Source organism: Lethenteron reissneri, unplaced genomic scaffold, assembly GCF_015708825.2.
Source record: "Lethenteron reissneri isolate LAM-NWPU_2019-01 unplaced genomic scaffold, ASM1570882v1 scaffold_1408, whole genome shotgun sequence".
NCBI lineage: Eukaryota > Metazoa > Chordata > Hyperoartia > Petromyzontiformes > Petromyzontidae > Lethenteron > Lethenteron reissneri.
The window spans coordinates 170,859-185,450 of NW_026891122.1; the positions used below are offsets into that span (position 1 = coordinate 170,859).

Here is a 14,592-nt window from a genome sequence, read left to right on the forward strand (position 1 = left end):
GCCCGCAGCGCCGTAGCGTCGGACCAGGCGGACATCTCCTGATGCGCCAAAAATCTGCGCTGAAATTGGCTCCAATCCCCGCCTTCCGCCTTGAAGGCTGACAACGTGGGAAGGCGCTGCTGAAAGATGAAGTCGTCCTCCTCCTCGTGCTTCCTCTCTGCCGCCCCGTCGGTGTGTAAGATGGCGGCCCCAGTGGCGGGTGTGTCATGGCGGTCCGCCGCGCGCGTTGGTGACGTCAGCGGGCGCGCATGGAGAACCGCTGCCACGTGGTGATGGCCGTTCCCGCCAAAAGTTGGTGCGGATGAAATGGCGGGAATCACCAAATCGTTTTGGCGGGAATCTGCAGGGCGACCCTGTAGCACGTCGGCCGCCGTCCCCGCTCCTCCCGATGAGCTGATCTCCGCCAAGATGGACGCGGCGGCGAGCAGCAGCTCCGCCAGACGGGAGTGTGCCTCGCGGAGCACGGTGTCAGTCCCCCGTCGCTCCTCCGGCGCCGTCGGCGGATCCTGCCCCGTGGGCAGCTCCTCTTCCTCACCCCCTGATGCCAGCTGGCCCGCGTCGTCGAGGTTGTCCCCGTGGTCCATCCCGTGGGTCCGACGGCTCCTCCTTGTATCCATGCTTGGAGGACCGTTTCACTTCTGACGCCAGTTGAAGTATGGGAATTGACGGCAGGAACTTCTTGACGGGTAACACACTTTTATTAAATCTTTACGTGTCACAATACAACGTGTGGTCTTCCTTCTCTCTACGACACACTCCACTAATCTCGTGTAACTCTAGGCCTCTGGCTACACCCGATACACTTGACTCGTGTAGACCCTATGCCTCTGGCTACACACAATATACTCGACTCGTGTAAGCCCTATGCCTCTGGCTACACAATACACTCGACTCGTGTAGACCCTATGCCCTGGCTACACACAATGCATTCGGCTCGTGTAGACCTTATGCCTAAGGCTACACACACTACACTCGCCTCTGGGTTACACAGAGTCCCGGTCCCCTTAGGACAGCGGGGCTAGGTACCGCAGGGCTCTAGGTCTTCATCCCCGTCTTCATTCTTCGCTGGTCACACACTGCCCTTACGCCTGTGTGCATCCCCTTTTATAGCCCCTGCTCACGAGAGACGGAGCTGATGCGGACGTCGACGTGGGCGTCGTTCCTTAATGAACCAATCACGACGCACTCTCTCTACGATCCGCTTTCCCCAGCGCGTGTTAACATTACTCCACCAATCACACTGCGCAGCCACCTGATCACTCCCTCTCAGCGCGTCACCGGCCCACAGCCAATCGGTACCCCGTAACCCACGACCCCGCGCTGACCCCTGATCCTCCACCGTCAGCGCGCGTCACCACCTACACAGCCAATCCTTACGCGCTGGCATACGATCCCTAATCCCAGAGCGTATCACCTCTACACATACAACAGAGGAAGTGGTATCTATTGACTCTGTAGTAGTATCTACTGACTGTACCGTAGTATCTACTGAGCCAGTAGTAGCTACTGACTGTGTAGTAGTATTTAGTGACTGTAATAACTACTGACCATAGTAGTATTTTCTGGGCCTACAGTAGTATCTACTGACTATATACTCGTAACGACTAACTGTATAGTATCTGCTGACTCTATAGTTGTATCCACTGACTATAGTAGTAACTACAAAATCTATAGCAGTATCTACTCACTCTATAATAGTATCTACTGACTCTAGTAGCTACTCACCGTAGCAGTATGTACTGACTGTATAGTAGTATATACTGACTGTAGCAGTATTGACTAACTGTAGTGGTATATACTGACTGTTTTAGTATTTACTATAGCAGTATCTACCAACTCGATAGCAGTATCTACTATCACTACAGCAGTGTATACCGACTGAGGTCGTACCTGCTATCACTACAGCAGTGCATACTGCTGTGTTGGTACCTGCTATGATTACAGCAGTGCATACTGCTGTGTTGGTACCTGCTATGATTACAGCATTGCATACTGCTGTGGTGGTATCTGCTATGATGAGAGGAGTACATATTGTGGTGGTGGTACCTGGTATGATAACAGCAGTGCATATTGACTGTACTCATCATTCACCCTCACCATTCACCACTCACAACTCACCCTTACCACTCATCCTCACCACTCACCACTCCCACTCACTATTCACCATTCACCCTCACAACTCACCAACCTCCCTCACCAATCTCCCTCACCACTCACCCTCACCACTCACCAATCACCACTCACCAATCACCACTCACCAATCACCACTCACCCTCACCACTCACCACTAACCCTCACCACTAACCCTCACCACTCTCACTCACCACTCACTCTCACCATTCACCCTCACCATTCAGCCTCACCACTCACCCTCACCACTCACCGTCACAACCACCACTCAACTTCACCCTCACTACTCACCATTCATCCTCACCAATCACCACTGACCAATCACCACTCTCCACTAACCCTCACTACTCACCCTCAAAACTAACCACTCTCTCACCACTCACCCTCACCACTCACGCTCACCACTCACCGCTCACCACTCACCCATCACCACTCACAACCGCCACTCACCCTCACCACTCATCCTCACCACTCACCCTCACAACAACCACTCACCCTCACCACTCACCCTGACCACTCACCACTCATCCTCACCAATCACACCCTCACCAATCACCACTCACCCGCACTGCTCACCCTCACCCCTCACTAATCACCACTCATAACCGCCACTCACCCTCACCACTCACCCCTACGCACCTCGCTCTCTCTCTCGGCTGCCCCCTGTTGACCCGTGCTGCACGTGGTGGCAGGTCAGCTGACAGCGCCTTGTTATGGCGCTTACGCACAACTTTGTGACGAACGCTGCACGTTCTGTCGCTTTCATGCAGGGGGCGCTGCAAACCTACGCGCCCCCTGCATGAACGACGAAGGCACAGGGACAGACGGTCGATTGCGTTGGAATCGATCTGCAGACGGCGGTCTTCTGGCACGGCCAGCAGCTCTGTGTCGCCTCATCTCAATCCCGCAACCCCAACCAGGTGAAAGTCCGCATCAAACAGAACCCCGGCAAGGCCATCTACTTAACGACGAGAGAAAATTCACACGAAATGTCGTTTTCAATGAAGTCTTCCAGATGTAAAATAACAAGCTTTTAATGAAGAAATACAATTATTAAATTCAAAACATAATACAATTCAAAGTTGTTTCATTTTAAAACTTCAAAACGGAGCATCGGGAGCTTGTGTGGATGCGTTGCTCGTGTGCAATTCTTTTTGTAACTTTCCAATCAGCAAGGAGCATTTCTTGTCCTAATTCGACAAAATGTACGTCAACACGTAATACAAAATTATAATTCGTGTTGTAGAGAATGTATCTCCTCTACGTGTAACTTTTAAGTGGTATGCCTTGTAACTGATGAATGATCCGAGCGTGCTCGCTATTTCAAAGACAATGAGTTGCTGCTCCAGAGGGAGACGCTTCCTGAAAACACAAAAATACCCTTTGACCTGCATCACAAGCACAATGAGTCTCACCTGAGTTATCTGTACAGGTTACTTGCAAAACACACACTGTGTCCTAACATCACTTATTCAATGTTTGACCCTTATAGACAAAATGTTACATGTACGCACACCATCAGACAAGTATTCAGTCTAAATTATTGACAGGCATATGAACAAAATTGAATGACTGCACTGAAATATGCTTTATTAGTTTACATCCTATTAACAAGAAGCTAATTTAAACAAGTAAACCCGTAAAAACAAAGTTTTTCACTCTAAATCCTTTATATGCGTGGCGGCTAGAGTCCTCTCGTCCTCTGGCTTGAGATGGCTGCCACCTATGGGTCAGATGATTGTCTGCCACCATTAAGCAATTGGTAATTAAATATTTAATTTGTTTTCCCTAAACAGTGTAAAATTTTGGATTTTTTTTTTCACGAAAATTGTCACACAACGAGTCTGTGTGGAAAATGTCAGCTCGATTGGATCTCGGGAAGTGGGTTAAAAACGAGCGAAATATTTGCACGGTCCTAAGCAAGCAAGCAAACTTAATATAAAGGATTAAAAAATATATTCGCCTGTGGAGGATGCGGGGATCGATCCCGCGACCTTTGGCATGGGAAGCGAGGGCGCTACCAACTGCGCTACTCCGCCACGGCCTGTGGAGGGGTTACGCTCTGGGCTCTTACACTCTGACGTTCAGCCAAAGCCATGAATGCGTTCTATTTGAATATATGCAAAATAATTTTTTACCTAAAAAGTGTAAAATTTTGGGAATTTTTTTTCACGACGAGTCTGTGTGGAAAATGTCAGCTCGATTGGATCACAGGAAGTGGGTTAAAAAACGACCGAAAGATTTGCACGGTCCTAAGCAAGCAAGCAAGCACGCAAGCAAGCAAGCAAGCACGCGAACTTAATATAAAGGATTTAAAAAATACGCACCGTCTGCTTAACAGTGTATGTACAACATACTAATGCACCATTCAAAACGAGTCGGCCATTGCATGCTGACATCTGGGTCAAAATGTAGCAAATTCTAAACATTACCTACAAACTCCACAACTGAGATGCCACATCAACCATCGCCCCCTACTGACAGGCTCTTGTCCACATGCAGGCCGGTGCAGGGCCACCACCTTGTGCCACACAGGGGCAGCTGCCACTTGGGGATGTTTCGAGTGTTTGAGACGAGATACGATGCAAAACTCCGAGTTGCCAGAGGCGATTAAGCAAGCACCATATAAATGGAATTGATGAGAACAGAGTGAATGCTTGGGAGCTTATTGGCTCTCGCTCCTGGTTAGAGATCTACCCAACAGACAGGTCCACAAAGACTGGCCGCTTACCCTGCAGGTTGAACTTAGGAATTGGGTGTTCAACTTCACATTCTTGTCATTAAAGGCCAGTGACAAGGGTGCATCTATTGGAGCGACATCATCTCAAGTTTACACATCTAACGGGTCTTCATTTGACTTTGTATTGTCTCAGATGAAGTCCACCCACACCTCCACCTCCACAAACTGCTGCTGGGAGTTGCCTCACTCTGCCTCACAGTCAGAATTCTCCTCCTGCTTCATGTTGCCTCCATCGATGCTAAGGTCCCATTTTGGAGTTGAATCTTCATCTTCACATTTTACTTTCACTTCTTCATATTCCACCTTCACCTCTTCATATTTCACCTTGATTTCTCTAAAAGTGTCCAAGCTGGGATTTTCTTCCGATTCTTGTTTGATGAGGGATGGGCTCATTGCGGCACTTTGACTTTCACAAGCTTTCAGACTCCACTCCTTGTGGATCTTGTGATGCTTGTGTGTTCTCTGGTGGTTTTGAAGATGTGCTGACCGTGCAAACGCCATCCCGCACGGAGTGCACCTGAAGGGTTTCTCTCCCGTGTGTGTTCTCTGGTGTTTTACAAGATCAGATGACTGTGCAAACGCCTTCCCACAGACACTGCACTTGAAGGGTTTCTCTCCCGTGTGGGTTCTCTGGTGTTTTACAAGATAAGATGAATCTGAAAACGTCTTCCCACAGACACTGCATTTGAAGGGTTTCTCTCCCGTGTGTGTTCTCTGGTGTGTTACAAGAGTAGATGAAAGTGCAAACGCCATCCCACAGACACTGCACTTGAAGGGTTTCTCTCCTGTGTGTGTTCTCTGGTGTGTTACAAGAGTAGATGAAAGTGCAAACGCCTTCCCACACACACTGCACTTGAAGGGTTTCTCTCCTGTGTGAGTTCTCTGGTGTTTTACAAGAGTAGATGAAAGTGCAAACGCCTTCCCACACACACTGCACTTGAAGGGTTTCTCTCCCGTGTGTGTTCTCTGGTGTTTTACAAGATCAGATGAATCTGAAAACGTCTTCCCACAGACACTGCACTTGAAGGGTTTCTCTCCCGTGTGTGTTCTCTGGTGTGTTACAAGAGTAGATGAAAGTGCAAACGCCATCCCACACACACTGCACTTGAAGGGTTTCTCTCCCGTGTGTGTTCTCTGGTGTGTCTTAAGATTATATGACTGTGAAAATGCCTCCCCACACACACTGCACTTGAAGGGTTTCTCTCCCGTGTGTGTTCTCTGGTGTCGTTTAAGAGCAGATGGCCGTGCAAATGCCTCGTCACACACACTGCACTTGAAGGGTTTCTCTCCCGTGTGTGTTCTCTGGTGGATCTGAAGAACTGATGGCCATGCAAAGGCCTTCCCACACACAGTGCACTTGAAGGGTTTCTCTCCTGTGTGTGTTCTCTGGTGCTGTGTCAAATTTCCAGTCCGCTCCGTGCTGTATCCACGCTGGTCGCATTGTTGACTTGCCGTACCGAGCTGCGCTGCCTGCCTTTGCTCCATCAGACCAATTCTGCAGAGGAAGCGTCAGAGGAAGCGTCAGCTGCAGACAGAAAAAAAGAATATGCACACCACCTACACGTCAGTATCGAGGCACAGATGAAAGCAAAAACACAGTCACACGTGACTTACACGTCTATACTTATTCATATATTCATGATGTAGTGAAAAAGTTTCCCAAATTCATCACACAGGCTGTTATTGCACACAATGAGAGGGCAAATGGTCATAAATATGCCTGGAAGCCCTCGTATCTCCGTGGTGAGATGTTAACTACCTCACCTGGTATACAGGAAGTCGTGGGTTCGATCCAGACCCTGACGCCTGCTGCTGCTGTATATTTGGAGTTTGCGTGTCTCTCTCTCTCCGTGGTGAGATGTTAACTACCTCGCCTGGTATACAGGAAGTCGTGGGTTCGATCCCGACCCTGACACCTGCTGCTGTATATTTGGAGTTTGCGTGTCTCTCTCCGTGGTCGCGTGGATTTTCCTCCGAATCTCCCGGGTTTGCCCTCCACATTTAGAGACTTCATTGAAAACGACACATTTCCACACGTATTCTTGGTTCTTTCGGTAAAGTCACGTAGATAGACAATAACAACAGATAATAACATCAAATAAAGGACACTTGTGTTGCGATCGAAACGTCGTGGGTTTTTTTATTTATTTACAATTTTGTTTACTTTTATTCATTTTATTATCTGTTATTTTTACTAAATTTTCTATCTCCGTGACTTTACCGAAAGAACCAAGAATATTAATTGCTGCAGTTACTAAAGTTTTAAGTCAAAACACTGACACACGCGTTGACAAACCCCACCTACCTACCTACCTTGTTGTTGTTGTGGGCAGGTAGCTTCTGTAAACAAGAGCGGTACAGCAGCTCAGGCGGGCATGGGCTGGTAAAAAAACGAAAAAAAAACTGCGTCAATATCTACAATAAACCAAAGTGACAAAGTAGCGAGCCGCGTGAAGACAAATTAAACTTAAGGGAGGGAATTAAAGCAAACGCGACCAGGCGAGGGCAGGAGGCAAGGCCCCGCGTGTCTAGGCCCCGCGTTGTAAAGTTCCAACTTGGACATCGATTCACAAGCTGCTGCTGCTCTAGTGACATCCCTACGAGAGAGAGAGCGAGGCTCTAGCTTGGTAAACAACAACCACCACAACAACAACCACAACAACCACAACGATGAGAATTTCTCACCTCGGATTGCAGTTCACGCGCGGACCTCCAACTTCCTGTTAGCTCGTGACGTCACGCGGCTGCAGATGACATGACGTCACTTCTGGAGTACAAGACCCTCCCCTCCCACAATGAGAGGCTACCCTAACTGAATAAATTAATAAATTATGTTGATGTTTGCGATCATCAACATTATCAATAAACATCATTTACACCATCATATACAACAATATCATCAGCATCATCATCAGCATCAACAACAACATCATCAGCAACATCATCACCACCCCTAGCATCAGCAGAAATATCAACATCATCATCAGCAACAGCAACAACAACAACATCAGCAGCATCAACAACAACAACAACATCATCAGCATCAACAACAACAACATCAGCAACACCGTCACCATCTAGAACAGAGGGGAGGGAAGACTGCGGCCTAGTCGGCCTCGGGCCATCCCGAGTTTTCCTAGCGGACCCGCCGCGCCCGGAGCGCCTCCCCCGGCAGGAGTCGGGATCGAATAACGGGTCCGCCGGGCGTGGTGAACACACATACACACAGTGTACACACACACACACACAGTGCACACACACAGTGCACACAGTGTACACACACACATAGTGCACACACACACACACAGTGCACACACACAGTGTACACACACACACACACAGTGCACACACACAGTGTACGCACACAGAGTGTACACACACACACAGTGTACACACACACAAAGTGTACACACACACATTGTACACACACACAGTGTACACACACACAGACAAACACACACAGACACACAGTGTGTACACACACAGTTTACACACAAACACACAGTGTACACACACACAGACACACACACAGAGTGTACACACACACAGTGCACACACAGACACACATACACAGTGTACTCACACACACACAGTGTACACACACACAGTGTACTCACAGACACACAGTGTACACACACACAGTGTACACACACACAGTGGACACACACACACAGTGTACACACACACACAGTGTACACACACAGAGTGTACACACACACAGTGCACACACAGACACATACACAGTGTACACACAGACACACAGTGTACAGACACACATACACAGTGTACACACAAATACACAGTGTACACACAGACACACAGTGGACACACACACACAGACACACACAGTGTACACACACAGTGTACACACACACACAGTGTACACACAGTGTACACACACAGTACACACACACACTGTATACACACACACACACAGACACACACACAGACACACACAGTGTGTACACACACAGACACACAGTGTACACACACACAGACACACACACAGAGTGTACACACACAAACACAGTGCACACACAGACACACATACACAGTGTACACACAGACACACAGTGTACACACACACAGACACACACACACAGACACACACAGTGTACAAACAGACACACACAGTGTACACACACACAGACACACAGACACACACAGTGTACACACAGACACTCCAACACACAACCGGTTAGTGCTGCTCCAGTGACAGATTGGCACGGTATGTCACGTGATAAACCTTGCGAATCGGCTGTCGGCTGATGGCCGGTTTAACGACACGCATACATTCAAACTTTATTTGGAGTTGGAGTTTGTGTCTCTCTCTCATCATCACGGTGGCTAGGAGATGTTAACTACCTCGCCTGGTATGCAGGAGGTCGTGGGTTTGATCCCGATACTGAAGATGCTTGCTGTATATTTGGAGTTTGTGTGTCTCTCTCTCATCATCACGGTGGCTAGGAGATGTTAACTCCCTCGCCTGGTATACAGGAGGTCATGGGTTTGATCTCGATCCTGAAGATTCTTGCTGTATATTTGGAGTTTGTGTGTCTCTCTCATCATCATCACGGTGGCTAGGAGATGTTAACTACCTCGCCTGGTATGCAGGAGGTCGTGGGTTCGATCCCGGCCCTGGCGACGCCAACTGCTGTATATTTGGAGTCTGCGTGTCTCTCTCTCTCTCATCATCATCAGTGAGTGGGTGAGGTGAGTGGGTGGGTGAGTGTGTGAGCGAGTGGGTGTGCGGGTGAGTGGGTGGGTGAGTGTGTGAGCGAGTGGGTGTGCGGGTGAGTGGGTGGGTGAGTGTGTGAGGTGAGTGTGTGAGCGAGTGGGTGTGCGGGTGAGTGGGTGGGTGAGTGTGTGAGGTTAGTGTGTGAGAGAGTGAGTGTGTGAGCGAGTGGGTGTGCGGGTGAGTGTGCGGGTGAGTGGGTGGGTGAGTGTGTGAGCGAGTGGGTGTGCGGGTGAGTGGGTGGGTGAGTGTGTGAGCGAGTGGGTGTGCGGGTGAGTGGGTGGGTGTGCGGGTGATGTGAGTGGGTGGGTGAGTGTGTGAGCGAGTGGGTGTGCGGGTGAGTGGGTGGGTGTGTGAGCGAGTGGGTGTGCGGGCGAGTGGGTGGGTGAGTGTGTGAGGTGAGTGTGTGAGCGAGTGGGTGTGCGGGTGAGTGGGTGGGTGAGTGTGTGAGCGAGTGGGTGTGTGAGGTGCGTGGATGGGTCAGTGAGTGGATGAGTGAGGAGGGGTACCAGGTCGTCTACTGGGGGTGAGGGGTCATTATACAGGGCGGTTCAAAGGTCAAGACACAGTTTCTTGGGTTTTTATTTTATTGTGATTTTCCGAGTTTACAAAGGTAGCTCTCTCTCCATCCGTCTCTCCACTCTCTCTTCCTCTCTCCACTGCTGGGCCTGTAGGCTTGGCCCGAGCGAGTTCCCGCCTTTTCACGAGTTGATTCCGCCCCCCGCCGTGGCTTTGTCGGCACGAGGCTTCTGCGCCGGTGAGTGTCAAGGGCTCCAACGGGCCCCAAACCGCTGCCCCGTCGTCACCGCCGCCGTGGACAAAGCGCCGATGCTCGACATCATGAGCTGCATGGAGAGGGACCTTCTGGACCTCATGTTGCGCACGGGCTACAACGTCGTCCAGGAGAACGGACAGAGGAAGCTGGGACCGCCGCCCGACTGGCAGGGCCCCCCTCCCGCCCGCGGCTGCGAGGTGTTCGTGGCGAGGATCCCGCGCGACCTGTACGAGGACGAGCTGCTTCCCGTGCTGGAGGCGGTGGGGCAGCTGTACCAGCTGCGCCTCATGATGACGTACGACGGAGAGAACCGCGGCTACGCGTTCGCCACCTTCGCGACGCGCTCGCAAGCCGCGGACGCCGTCAAGAGACCCCACGACTTGGAGATCCGCCCGGGGCGACGGATCGCGGTTTGCCGTGAGCGTCGACAATCGCCGCCTCTTCTTGGCGAGGCTGCCGAAGGACAAGACGCGGGCCGAGGTGATGGCGGCGATGAGCGACGCCACGGAGGGCGTCGTGGACGTCCAGATGCGCTTCTGTCGCTACGACAGGAGCCTCAGCCGAGGCTACGCGTTCGTCGAATACGAGAGCCACCGCGCGGCCTGCATGGCCCGCAGGGTTCTGCTGCCGTACTCCTTCCGGCTGTGGGGCCGGGACATCAACGTGGACTGGGCCATCCCGCAGCGAGAGCCGGGGGCGGCGGCTGCTGCTGCTGCCGCGGCGGTGGCAACGGAAGACGACGAGGAGGGGGGGGAGGAGGAGGCGGCAACTGAAGACGAGGAGGAAGAGGTGGTGGAGGAGGAGGAGGTGGAGGAGGAGGATGTGGAGGAGGAGGAGGCAACGGAAGACGAGGAGGAGGACGAGGCGGGGGCAACTGAAGATGAGGAGGAAGAGGTGGTGGAGGAGGAGGAGGAGGTGGAAGAGGTGGTGGAGGAGGAGGAGGAGGAGGTGGGGGAGGAGGGGGAGGAGGAGGAGGGGGAGGAGGAGGCAACGGAAGACGAGGAGGAGGGGGAGGAGGAGGCGGGGGCAACTGAAGATGAGGAGGAAGAGGTGGTGGAGGAGGAGGAGGATGAGGTGGTAGAGGAGGAGGAGGTGGTGGAGGAGGAGGTGGAGGAGGAGGTAATTGAAGACGAGGAGGAGGTGGCGGCGGTCCCAGGCCTCCCGCAGCCGGAGTGCGCCGTCTGCGGCAAGGTCCCGCACAGCCTGTTTGTGGGCTGGGCGGCGCGCACGCAGCTCTGGCGGGCACCCCGCCACTCGCGGCCTACGCCCGTCGGTCTGGACGAGCTGCCGGAGGCGGCCGTCTTGTCGTGGGAGACGCGTTTGCAGGCGCTGCTACGGAGCGCCGGCGTGGGCCACGCGACCTTCGAACTGCACGCTCACTCGGAGCCCGGCAGGCCCATGGGCCTCCTGTACAAGGTCTCCGTTCCCGGGATGATGCGGGAAGGCAGCGGCTTCTTCCCCGCGGTGCTGAGCTCCAGCGTGGAGGGAGCGCGCGAAGTTGCCAGCGAGCTCCTCCACGAAATCCTCAGCGACGCGAACCCGAGGGCGGGCCCGGCCCCCGTCGCGACGGCGCCTCCCGGCCGCCCCGTCCGGGACCTCCCGGCGTATCCCGGCGACTTCCCCGCGCCCCGGCAGCCGGTCGCCGCGCGCCTGCCGACAAGCGGCACGCACCCGTAGTGCCGCGTGGCCGTCGTGGCGGCGTTCGTCAGACCGCGGACGGTGTCCTACCGCTTGAAGCTCACATCCGTTCTGCCGTGTTCACCGTCAAACTGCAAGTTGCCCGGCCGCTCACTCGACATGGTCACGTTGCCGCATGCCAGAGCTCGCAATCGGGTACCCGTACACGTTCCCTACCCGATACCCGGCTACCCGTACCCGGCCGGGTACCTCTGGGATGAAGCCACGTTGCAGGCGCGGGTGGGTTGATTCTAGGAACTTGAATTGTGAGAAGAGACAAGACGTTGGCAAATGAGTGACACACGGTGACTCACCAGTGACTCACGGCTTACCCGTACCCGGCCGGGTACGGGTAGCCGGGTATTGGGTAGGGTACGGGTATCGGGTACGGGTAACCGGGTATCGGGTAGGGTACGGGTAGCCGGTATCGGGTAGGGTACGGGTATCGGGTAGGGTACGGGTAGCCGGGTATCGGGTAGGGTACGGGTATCGGGTACCCATACCGGGTACGGGTATTGGGTAGGGTACGGGTAGCCGGGTATCGGGTAGGGTACGGGTATCGGGTAGGGTACGGGTACCGGGTACCCGGTTGCGACCTCTGCCGCTCGCTCTCACTCAGCCGTCCGCCCCTTTCCTGTTTCCCTCGTTGGGGGGGGACCAGCCCTGACTTCACGTTGTGCCTCATTTGACTCGTCACCCCCGTGGCCCCGCACACGTCCTCGTCACACCAGGTGTCACCCTGTCATTACACTCTAATGACGACCGACACTGAATCCGTAAAGACAAAATGATTTCAGGTGTTTGACGCGTCAACGCCATTTTGTTTTGAAAATGTCGGGGAGAAAAAGTATTTTGTTCACGTCGCATTCTGATGTCAAACATTTGATTCTTATCAAATTGAAAAACTCTTCAGCGTAGCGACTTTGCTACACACGGAGAGGTCCGTGCACCGCCTCGTTTGCACAGCCTCTATCCCTGTGCCACGTGTAGTTCGTGCACACACAGCTGTTAAGAGTTTGATGTTTTGTTGATTCACAATTTACGTGTGTTTTCCTGTAATGGTTTTTTGTTAATGTTTTAGTGGAAATAAAGTCGTGAAAAGTATCTTCCTCTCTCTCTCCCCACTCTCTCGGCCGAGTGTCGCATGCTTGGGACCTTTCTTTCCCTCCTCTGCGGATTTAATTTGATGTGCTGATTTACACCCAGCATATTTCAGACTTCCCTGTTTAGTCAGGGCATGTTCCTGATCATTACCAACGTTCCAATGGCCAGGAACTTCAGAGTAACCTATTACCTTTTCATGCAGCATCATAATATAATTTTCCTGGATCATCGCCTTTATAGCTTTGATCAATTGCCAATGGTTTACCGGTTCGTGTTAGTGTTTACTTGTGCCGCCCTCTTTCCCAGTGGGACCACGTGGCGTGAAGTTGTGTCGCACATGAACAGAGTCGGTGCACATCACGAGTCTCCGTACTCGACTGTCACAGAGACACACAGAGACACACAGAGACATTGATACACACAGAGACACACACACAGAGACACACACACAGACACACACAGAGACACACACACAGAGACATAGACACACACAGAGACAGACACACACAGAGACACACACACAGAGACACACACAGACACGCAGAGACACACACACAGAGACATAGACACACACAGAGAGACACATACAGACACACACGCAGAGACACACACAGACACACAGAGACACACACACAGAGACATAGACACACACAGAGAGACACACACAGACACACACGCAGAGACACACAGACACACAGAGACACATGCAGAGACACAGACACACATACAGACACACAGAGACACATGCAGAGACACAGACACACACAGAGACACACATAGACACACACAGAGACACACACAGACACACGCAGAGACGCACAGAGACACACACACAGAGACACACACGCAGAGACGCACAGACACACACAGAGACACACATGCAGAGACACAGACACACACACAGAGACACACACACAGACACACACACACACAGAGACACAGACACACACACAGAGACATAGACACACATGCAGAGACACAGACACACACACAGAGACACACACAGAGACATAGACACACACACAGAGACACACACACACAGAGACACACAGACACACACATGCAGAGACACAGACACACACACGCAGTGACACAGACACACACACACACAGTGACACACACACAGAGACACACAGTGACACACACACAGAGACACAGAGACACACACACAGAGACATAGACACACACACAGAGACACACACACAGAGACATGGACACACACAGAGACACAGACACACACATAGACACACACACACAGAGACACACGCAGAGACACACACACACACAGAGACACACACAGAGACAGACACACACAGAGAGACACACACAGACACACACGCAGAGACACACAGACACAGAGACACACATGCAGAGACACACACACACAGATATAGACACACACACAGACACACACACAGAGACACAGACACA

At 52.1% G+C, this 14,592-nt stretch overlaps 1 protein-coding gene and 1 pseudogene across 1 annotated transcript; one reads left to right on the forward strand and one right to left on the reverse strand.

Moving 5' to 3' along the window:
• Positions 1-3,105: 3,105 nt before the first annotated feature.
• Positions 3,106-7,585, reverse strand: LOC133362234 (zinc finger protein OZF-like). Its single transcript, XM_061581167.1, has 3 exons — positions 7,556-7,585; positions 7,184-7,250; positions 3,106-6,395 (listed from the first exon to the last, which is right to left on the reverse strand). The coding sequence occupies exon 3, from the start codon at positions 6,353-6,355 to the stop codon at positions 5,054-5,056; it is 1,302 nt and encodes a 433-aa protein (XP_061437151.1). The 5' UTR covers positions 6,356-6,395; positions 7,184-7,250; positions 7,556-7,585; the 3' UTR covers positions 3,106-5,053.
• A 103-nt stretch (positions 7,586-7,688) lies between these two features.
• Positions 7,689-12,189, forward strand: LOC133362237 (probable RNA-binding protein 46; annotated as a pseudogene).
• Positions 12,190-14,592: the final 2,403 nt, after the last annotated feature.